Source organism: Triticum dicoccoides, chromosome 7A (assembly GCF_002162155.2).
Source record: "Triticum dicoccoides isolate Atlit2015 ecotype Zavitan chromosome 7A, WEW_v2.0, whole genome shotgun sequence".
Lineage (NCBI taxonomy): Eukaryota > Viridiplantae > Streptophyta > Magnoliopsida > Poales > Poaceae > Triticum > Triticum dicoccoides.
Genome location: NC_041392.1, coordinates 703,535,502 through 703,545,246, shown reverse-complemented (window position 1 = coordinate 703,545,246; position 9,745 = coordinate 703,535,502). Strand labels below are relative to the sequence as shown.

Below are 9,745 nucleotides of genomic sequence, written 5' to 3'. Positions count from 1 at the left end.
CTTAGAAAATTCAACATAAATTGTGACAAAATGTGGTTTTGGTGTTTTGGAAAGATTGTGTTTGCCAATGTTTGAGTTTAAACAAAATGTATTTGTACTAAAACATAGTTAGTCATCAAAAAGTATAAAAAATTAATATAAATATGCTAGTTTCATTGAATTATTTAAAATACATATATAGTACTCAATCGTCGAACAAATAGAATTTTTTTCAGTTCAGATTTCCAATGCCGTCGACGCCAAGAGGAGAGCTGATACAACGTCCGATGAGTTGAAGTTAAAATATGATATCATGCGGTATTCCAATTTTAGATGAAATTAAAATAATTTATTATCCCTTCATTTAAAAAATTAATGGAAATTCCATTTTCCATTTTATTTTATTATGTTTTGGGGTTAATTTGTAAGTAAGAAATGATAGATAACAATATTGTGAATTATTTTTAGCACAAATCTAATGGTACTATTTGCACATATGTAACCTAAATTCATGAAAAACACAAACTATAATTTTTCATTTTTTGTTTTGTTCTGTGGTGGTTTGCTCGGTCCAGTATTGTGGAAAAGATTGCAAAGAGCACATTCCCAACATGGCTGTCAGGATGTTGGGCTAGATGTAGCCAACGGTGTAGGATGGCTCGTGCATTCGACACATCGCATGGATTAGAGCATCCACGGACAGGCGTCTGAAGCCTGCCTCAAACACCCTGACAGGTGGATCGGTCATAAAAAACTGATCCAATTGGACTTCTCAAACTGCCCTCAAATGCCTGGGTTGACGTCACCCATCATATTTAGCCTAAATCTAGGGCAGATATGAGGCGGCCGGGCACGTCCGCCACGTCCACCCGGCCCATGTCCGGTCCACCCCGACCTCATGAAATCCCCATCCTAAGCAAATCCCAACCTCACTTCACTTAGCTTTGATATGTCTCTAACGTATCTAAAGTTTTTGATTGTTCCATGCTATTATATTATAAATCTTGGATATTTTATATGCATCATTATGCTATTTTATATCATTTTTTGGGACTAACTTATTAACCTAGTGCCCAGTGTCAGTTACTGTTTTTTCCTTGTTTTTTGCCTTTACAGAAAATCAATACCAATCGGAGTCCAAATGGAACGGAACTTTTTGACGATTTTTCTTGGACCACAAGACACCCAAGGCTTCGGGAGGAGGCCAGAAGAACCACAAGGTGGCCACAAGCTCAGGGGGCGCCCCTCCTATTTTTTTCTATAAATACCCAAATATTCCTCATAGACCAAAGGGCACGCCAAAAATACTTTTTCGCCGCCGCAACCTTCTGTCCTCGTGAGATCCCATCTTGGGACCTTTTCCGATACTTCGTCGGAGGGGGATTCGATCACGAAGGGTTTCTACATCAACCTTGCTGCCCTTCCGATGATGTATGAGTAGTTAACCACAGACCTATGGGTCCATAGAGTTACTAGCTATAAGGCTTCTTCTCTCTCTTTGATCTTCAATACAATATTCTCCTCGATGTTCTTGGAGATCTATTCAATTTAATCTTCTTTTGCGGTGTGTTTGTTAAGATCTGATGAATTGTGGGTTTATGATCGGATTATATATGAATATTATTTGAGTCTTCACTGAACTCTTTTATGCATGATTTATATAGCTTTGTATTTCTCTCCGATCTATTGATTTGGTTTAGCCAACTAGATTGATTTTTCTTGCAATAGGAGAGGTGCTTTGTAATGGGTTCAACCTTGCGGTGCTCAATCCCAGGGACAGAAAAGGACATGACACGTATTTGTATTGTTGCCATTAAGGATAAAAAAGATGGGGTTTGTTCATATTGATTGGATCTATCCCTCTACATCATATCATCTTGTTTAAGGCATTACTCTGTTTTTCTTAACTTAATACAGTAGATGCATGCTGGATAGCGGTTGATATGTGGAGTAATAGTAGTAGATGCATGCAGAAGTCGGTCTAATTATCTCGGACCTGATGCATATATACATGATCATTGCCTTAGATATCGTCATAACTATATGCTTTTCTATCAATTGCTCAACAGTAATTTGTTTCACCCACCGTATGCTTTCTTTTAAGAGAGAAGCCTCTAGTGAAAACTATGGCCCCCGTGTCTATCTTTTATCATATTATTTTCAGATCTACAAAATCAAAAACCCAAAAATACCTTGCTACAATTTATTTACTTTCATTTTATTTCTCAATTTACTTATCTTTTACATCTACCACTATCAGATCCCATCCTTGCAAGTAACCGTGAAGGGATTGACAACCCTTTTATCGCGTTGGGTGCAAGTATTTGTTTGTTTGTGTAGGTGCAATTATTGGAGAATTGTATGTTCCTCCTAGTGGATTGATACCTTGGTTCTCAACTGAGGGAAAATACTTATCTCTACTTTGCTACATCACCCTTTTCTCTTCAAGGAAAAAAACCAACGCAAGCTCCGCTTCGGTCCAATCCGTTAACTCCCGAGCGCCGGCGACCATGTCCAGCACTGACAGCCACTCAGATGGCCCCGACGACGACGACGACGACTGGGATGCCTTCCTCCGTGATGGTGCCGGAGACAAGGACGAGTTGGCCCTCTGCATCGCATTGGAGCGCCCACGGGTGGATATGAGCGGCAGCTCCGCTTCAGGTGCGACGCGGCATGTCGCCCGCGGCCACAACGCCAATGCCGATGCCAACCCTTCACGTCGCACACGCGGATCTATTAGGGCAGCTCAATCAGCGCCGCCCGTTCCGTCTGCCTCCTCCACCACTGGCCGCTGCTCCGCGCGGGCAGCGGTGGGTTCTAGTGCCCGCTTTGCTTTCGTCTCGGATGCGCACTCTGGAACATGAGGCGCGCACCGCCCATCGCGAGAGGCAGAGAGCAAGGAACATGGGGGGGGCATGTCGAACATGGCTGCGCGGACCTCCGGCCGCCACCTCGTGATGCCGACGGTGCCTGGCGAGGATGAGCGTCTTCTTTAGTGGGTGTACCGCTGATCAGTTACGATAGCGGACACAGATGCCCGGCAGCTCCGAAGGATCAACGCCAAGGCACTCCGGCTCGGCATTGAGCAATCCGAGCGGGAGGCGATGAGGGTGGCCAAGCTCAAGCGCAAGCAGGACCGCATTGTCCGATAGTTGAAGGGCTACATCACCATCTCCTATTCCTCCGACTCCGATAGGTCCGAATCCAACGGCTCCGATCTCGACCCACCTCCTGCCACGGCGACTACAGCAGCGCCGGCGACTATTTGGACATCCAGATCTAGAGGAGCAGCTGAACGTCCAGGATAAAGGGACTATTTGGACCCCAGAGCCCAAACACCATGCCCGGGTGAACACTTGCTTCTTCAACTCAAAGTACAAGCCAGTAACCAAAAAGAGAAGAATTAGCACTCCGAACATGCCAAAATTCTGAAAATACAACACAGATAAACACTTGTAGGCAAAGATGTACTAAAGTGCACAATCTGACAGAAGGTTAAATTACTGGATATGTCAAAAAAAGAAAAGAAAAAACACCATATTTATATCAGAGAAAACATTAACTACATAGAGCCATTACACAAAATAAAAACTGTTTCATGTTGCATCGATTGAATTACAGCTAAACTGAACTGATGGGAGTTAAGGGAGATGTTTTCAGTTAACAGAACTGAACTGGACAACTGTATTGGTAAGCTAAAAATCTTGATTATCATTTGACATGCTACAAGTTGGTAAAGGGGTTTCCTTGTTGAATACATGTGCAATCATTTGAAGAAGAGGTGATTAAAGTTTAAAGAAAACTCCAGAACAGAGAGTCATTTTACCCCAGCACAGGCTCTCTTTTCTTCTTAACCTATGTGTTGACTTGCATTCAAATTATTCAATGTAAATAACAGAGTAGTTTTTTTTTTGATAAAAAAACAGAGTAGTCAGTAGTGCTAAACTACATTCAAGTAAGCAATCTAAACAAGCATGCAAACAACGTTTAGATTAACTAAAACCTAGTCTAACCTCCTTGGAGAGCAGAAAAATCATTATATGTCCGCAAGTCCAGATCTCAAGGAGATAACCTGATAACTACCTTGGCAGGTTCTTCTTGGACAGCAACAATCTTCTTCTTCTTGCAGCCAGGCCTTGAGAGTTCATGTACAGGTCGATTCTTGCAAGCCTCGCCGGTGATGGCCATGGTGGAGGTTGACAGCGGCGTTGGGGCGGGCATGGAGGATATGGACGGCTGCACTGGTCCGGCCATGGGGGAGTTGTACGGCTGCGTTGGACGGCATCCATGGTGCAACTGTGGGGAAAGTATACGGCGGCGTTGGTGTGCCGATGATAGAGGTGGAAGGCGACGCTACGGCGTCCGTTGAGATGATGGATGGCGGCGCTATGGCGTCCATGGAGTAGGTGGACGGCTGTTCTATGCCAGCCAAGGGAAGGCAGACGGCGGTGCTATGCGTCGGCGTACCCTAGCATCATCCCTGGCAAAGCGACGAGGAACGAAGAGGGGAACTAGGATAAGTGGGTTATGTGGAGAGCGTCCGTGGGCTAGCCCACTTATCCCACTTCTCATATCGCAGATTACGTGGGCGTCCTTGAATGCAAATTATGTGGGCTTTTAAGTGGGCGCCGTGGACGGCCCGTGTCCACCTGCAGCCTGAATCACAACCGAAAGAAGAGACAAGCCTGAATCACAACCAAAAGAAGAGACAAGACATAATCGATTGGTTACAGAGAGAAACAGCACAAAAAACCAGCGTGCCCACCTCAATGATGGGGGTATCCACTGGTTGTATCAACAATTCAACACATTGTTGATATTTACACATGAATTTCTTCGCCATGCATGCTCAACCCGCTACAACATCACACCAGGATTCAGAAGTCATTGTTTAGTACACAGGGTTTACCAAGCTACGACATGACATCACGAGTTCTTCTCCTCGGTCGCGCTGATCACAGAAGTACACGTTAGTGTGTCGAACACAAAGACCGACAATGAAGAGAAAAAATGACAACAGCATCAGAGTTGAGTGGAACTGAATGATCGATGTCAAAGAGAAATAATGGAAACAAAGTGGAGTTGTTCAGTTTGACTCACGGCTGTTCTATGTCACCAGGCGATTGTCCTCCAGCACTAGCATTCTTGTCCCGACAGCTGATTGTCCACCACACTAGCATTCTTGTCCTCGACAGCTGATTGATCACTAGCACTAGCACTCTTATCCGCGACCGCTGATTGTTCACCAGCACTTACATTCTTATCCCCAACAGCTGATTGTTCACCACCACCGGCATTCTTGCCATGGTCAATTGGCTTCTTGAACTGCACTAGGATCATCGTCATGTTGTCGCATCCTTCTCCACCTAATGTTGATGGAGCCAGGCATCTATCGAGCACCTTTTCACACACTGCAGAAAGGCTGCTCTCCTGCATTTGTTTCATCCCTTAAGTGCTGCTGAAACCATGTTATACATACAAGTATAACTTTACAGAAGTAACTCGGCACTCACTGTCTTTAGGTGCTCATGGATGAAATCGACCAGCTGTTGGCTCGACATGCAGTCCCTGTTTATCATCAGAGCATATGGTCATTATTTTACTTACGAAAACAACTTTCATGTTGAAGGTTCATAGCTAATAACTTAAACAAAGTAGGAATTTGGGATATGAGAAAACTTGAAGCTTCCATTGAATGTTTAAGGAGATAGAACAAATAAAGCAAATGCAATTACGGAACCCTACTAAGAGAGGGATTTACCAAATGCCATCACATGCTAAAACAAGAAAGTCATCATCATCACAAAGCTCGACCTACAAAAATATTTAAATCATATGAACTACCAGCAACAAGAATATGGTAGCCATAGATTAGCTGCAGGAGTTAAACTAATGGCAGAAGCTGAACTGCTTACAGTGTTTACGTCAGGGTTTGCTGTCAACATTTGCTTATCAGGAGACAAGAATTTATTCTGTTTAAATTCCATATCTCCTGCAAAAGTATTAGCATATATTAGCAATCATCTAAGGTGCATGATATGAACAAAAGAAAAGGTAAAATGTAGTACCAATTGCCCTTGACAAGTTTATAGTTCCATTTACTCGCCCCATTTGGATGTAACCCCCTGCTTTCAATATCCGTTCTCTCTCTGCTTCAAGCTCTGGTTTGTGATCTCTTGATAAATTGTATGCCTATAGTATATTCAACCAGATAATGAGATGCTCCTGTGTATAACTTCACATGTTAAACATACTGCAAGGATAAGCATTACAGACCTGGCCATTCCTTGAGATAACACAGCGGGAATCTCCGGCGTTTGCCACAACAAGTTGACTATTCCTTAACATTGCAACACAGGCTGTACTCCCACAGGTTGGCCCGCTAAAATCAGAGTGAGGTCCCTGTTAAAACAATCCTGTAAAGCGTAAGGCTGCCTGGGTAGCCCAAATCTTAAAATGCAACAGTACTACAGAGGAATGCCGAAATACAGGCAGTACAACTACAAGAATACAACATTTGAAATTGAATTAAAGGCCAGTTCTTTTGAGGCTGATGTCTGTCTGTGGAAATAAGCTGCCCCCTCCCCAGCTTATTCTAGAAGCCCAACCTAACATTTTATTTTAGAAGCCTACTAATTAAGGGTTAACTAGCAGACAACCTAAAACGAAATTTTAGGTTGAACTTCTAGCATAAGATGGGGATGAGGCAGCTTATTTCCACAGCCAGACATAAGTCCCAAAAGAACTGGCAATAAACCTCTCAGTTTAAATTTTTCTTCATATACTACCTCATATTTGCAACTTGAACAATTACTGACATCAGTACATAAACTGTCTAGTCAAGAACCGTACATATATTAGACATGATTAAGGAGAGTGTATGTTCTACTCTCGGGTGTTTGCAAAAAACTGAAAAAACGTGATCAAACCAAATCCAAAAAATTCAAAAGATTGAGACATCAAACTTTATCAAATGTTCGAGCATCTTGCAAAATTTCTGCCAAAAATAACATCCAAGGAGCTCTCACTGAAAAAAACAAAATCAATGTTCAAAGTTGTGTGCACTTTTTGAGCATTGATTTTGTTTTTTTAGTGAGAGCTCCACGGATGTTATTACTGGCTGAAAATTTCCAAGAAGCCTGAACATTTGAAAGGTTTGATGTTTCAAACTTTCAGATTTTTTGGATTTGGTTTGATCACGTTTTTTCAGTCTATTGCAAATTCGGGTGTAGTACACCTGAGAGTGGTGGCTTCTTTCCAGTGATTAAGGCATGAATGGTTTAGCAAGAAAAGGCTTTAAATGGAAAATTAGTCACCTGGACTTCACAAAACAATTTTAAGAGCTACACCAAATTACTTTGCAATGCAGATTACTTATCCTACAAAGAGTAGTTGATCATGTGGTTCATGTAAGTTGCAGCGTTACCTCCTCAAAAGCCCAATCATCATGTCGATCATTTGAATCACTGCCTCTCGGAGACCAGATCAGCCCCTCTATCATGCCAGTAAACTGGTTTATTTTATCTCCAAGTGCCTGTAGTTCTCGCCAGCCTCTTTGACCCCGCATCATCTCATCCATTCTGAATCAACAAATCATAATTACTGTGAAGTCATCCTAAGAAGAAACTCTCAGTAGAGAATAAATGAAAAAGTACTCAAGCTGGCTACCTAACAGTTTGCTATACCTGAAGAAAGCTCCATGGACAGCAGCTCCCAGGTCACCAGCTAAATAAACTTCACTTTTGAGAACTTCCCTGTGTAGATATTTTGCACAGAATTTGGCAACCACTTTTCCTGAGGCAAGAATGTGACATGATGATGTAAACGGACATTTTGACGTGATGTGGATAAGATCATGGGCAATGAAAAGGCACTAGTCTTCGCAAGTAACTTTACCTCCATGTCCATCAAAAACACCGAAGAACGATGTGTCCTCATCGATATCTAGCAAGGCTGAATGCTGGAATGTTGCTCAAAGGGTTAGAGACTTCAGAATGAAGTGAAAGTATACAACTATAGGAAAATAAAAATTGATAAAATACCAGTGCCTCGATTTTATTAGCACTATGCTACAGCTTCAAGTAACTAAGGATCATAGCGTCTAATTTGTTGATATTTGTCATTGTGTTTAGTGTTGGTTCTAGCGTATGCTTGTTTTTTGTATAACATTCTTCAAAGATTTTTTTACAAACAGGGGCTCAACCCAGGCTCTGTTGCAATAACAAAACCAAAAATATTCTTCAAAAGAATTCGGTACATAATGCCAAAGTTGATCATTTTTGGCACAGTCATGTCAACACCAGATCAAGTTTGCAAGAAGAGAAACCAAACAATCAAATATCACCATTCAACTCATGGTTTTGCTACATTCAAAATTCAAAGACATAAGTGATAAGACACTATTTCTCTGTTCTCTCATGTGCACAGATTTGCTAAACATACCAATTATCAACAAATAAGCACTTGGATATGTATACCTACTATCCCTGTCCACAGTTCCCCAACCTACCTTAGTGTCAGCTATACTTCTGATTTCTGAATATAACAAACTAGACTCACCGTGTGCATGTTAGGAATTCTACATCTGTACATTTCCAAAACTTTCTAAACGCTTTCATCAAGCAACATCAAACAGTGATGAATAGAAACTCACAGCATCTTCCATATTCGCACGCCACCCTTGCATAGATGAAAGTCCAAATTTAAGCTTATCATTTTCCCCATCTTCAGATAGCTTCTCAGTTTTGGGGGTACTAAGGTAAACTCCCATCTTTGCGAATGCACCTGATAAAAGAATATGCTAACAGTAAAGTAAATCCACAGCATACAACCAAACTTGCGGGGTTTTAACGGAGTGACAACATACCAGGTTCAGAATTAATAAGGTTGGAAACAGATTACAGATGTAACTTCAGTAACTACTGCACAAATCGGGGAAAGAGGTCGTTAGTAAAGATTGTTATAATGAACTAGTATAACATTATGCTATATGATAGAAACTTAGAAAGTAGTGCTCCTACCTCACAATGTTGCAGATAAAAGCGTAGCGCACGTCCGATAATGGCTACAACAAGTAGCTCCAGTGCTTCTTCTTAACATGCCAATGTGTGTACCAGTATATCCTATCTCTCCAGGCCCCTTGGTCGTCAATATGCTCTGCACACGACATGAAAAGGAAGAAAAATGAGAGCACAGCAGCAAAGACGGCGATGCTTTCCAAACGCGTTCATTCAATACAACAAATGCGCAGCTTTCCAATCTATGTGTATATAACTAAAGCATCACAATTCACAAGCCTAACATACGCATAGCCATATGCTGATTACAAAAGGAAAGCACAAACAACCCGCCATGTTTTTGTAACAAAACCAGCCCAATCTAGGAGTAAAAAACACAATATGTCGGTACAGTAAACACTGAAGCAGCACAGAAGTCCACCCCCACTGAGGTCAACGACAGGCTTCTCTTGCCGCGTGCGCCATTGGAGAGACACGCTACACAACATCCACTGCTTAATCGGCTCGAGCTGCAGCAGGCAGCAGCAGGTTCCTGAAGACCTGCATAAGCTACAGTAGCACAGACTACAGAGAGCAGAGCAGGTGGGGAAAGCTCCGTCCGGGGCTGCCACTAGTCCAAAAAAAAAAAAAACTAAACTCCGCACACGCTAAATTGAGCTCCGCAGCCACAGGCCACGTGGAGAAGTCCTGCCCCCAAATACGGGTAGGCGGCCAGCCGGGCTGGCGGCGGGATCTCGTCTGTGTCG

At 42.4% G+C, this 9,745-nt stretch overlaps 1 protein-coding gene across 2 annotated transcripts; it reads right to left on the bottom strand.

The window, feature by feature from the left end:
- Window positions 1-4,684: 4,684 nt before the first annotated feature.
- On the bottom strand, window positions 4,685-9,138 carry LOC119329293 (probable protein phosphatase 2C 58). 2 transcript variants are annotated; one of them, XM_037602310.1, is made up of 13 exons: window positions 9,003-9,138; window positions 8,849-8,903; window positions 8,636-8,766; window positions 7,879-7,942; window positions 7,668-7,776; window positions 7,409-7,562; window positions 6,259-6,384; window positions 6,051-6,174; window positions 5,898-5,974; window positions 5,744-5,796; window positions 5,496-5,550; window positions 5,083-5,412; window positions 4,685-4,933 (listed from the first exon to the last, which is right to left on the bottom strand). In XM_037602310.1, exons 3-12 carry the CDS (start codon window positions 8,750-8,752, stop codon window positions 5,119-5,121), a joined length of 1,173 nt encoding a protein of 390 aa, XP_037458207.1. In that variant the 5' UTR covers window positions 8,753-8,766; window positions 8,849-8,903; window positions 9,003-9,138; the 3' UTR covers window positions 4,685-4,933; window positions 5,083-5,118. The 2 variants fall into 2 exon arrangements, with proteins under 2 accessions (XP_037458207.1, XP_037458208.1); XM_037602311.1 differs by having other exon boundaries at window positions 8,849-8,900.
- Between the last annotated feature and the right edge of the window lie 607 nt (window positions 9,139-9,745).

Excerpts from the sequence above, each read along its gene's own strand:
- LOC119329293 (XM_037602310.1), bottom strand. The coding sequence starts at position 8,752 with ATGGGAGTTTACCTTAGTACCCCCAAAACTGAGAAGCTATCTGAAGAT. Across the intron at positions 6,385-7,408 it reads ATGATTGGGCTTTTGAGGAG|GGACCTCACTCTGATTTTAG; the intron begins GTAACGCTGCAA and ends TTGTTTTAACAG. Across the intron at positions 5,797-5,897 it reads CAAACCCTGACGTAAACACT|GTCGAGCTTTGTGATGATGA; the intron begins GTAAGCAGTTCA and ends ATATTTTTGTAG.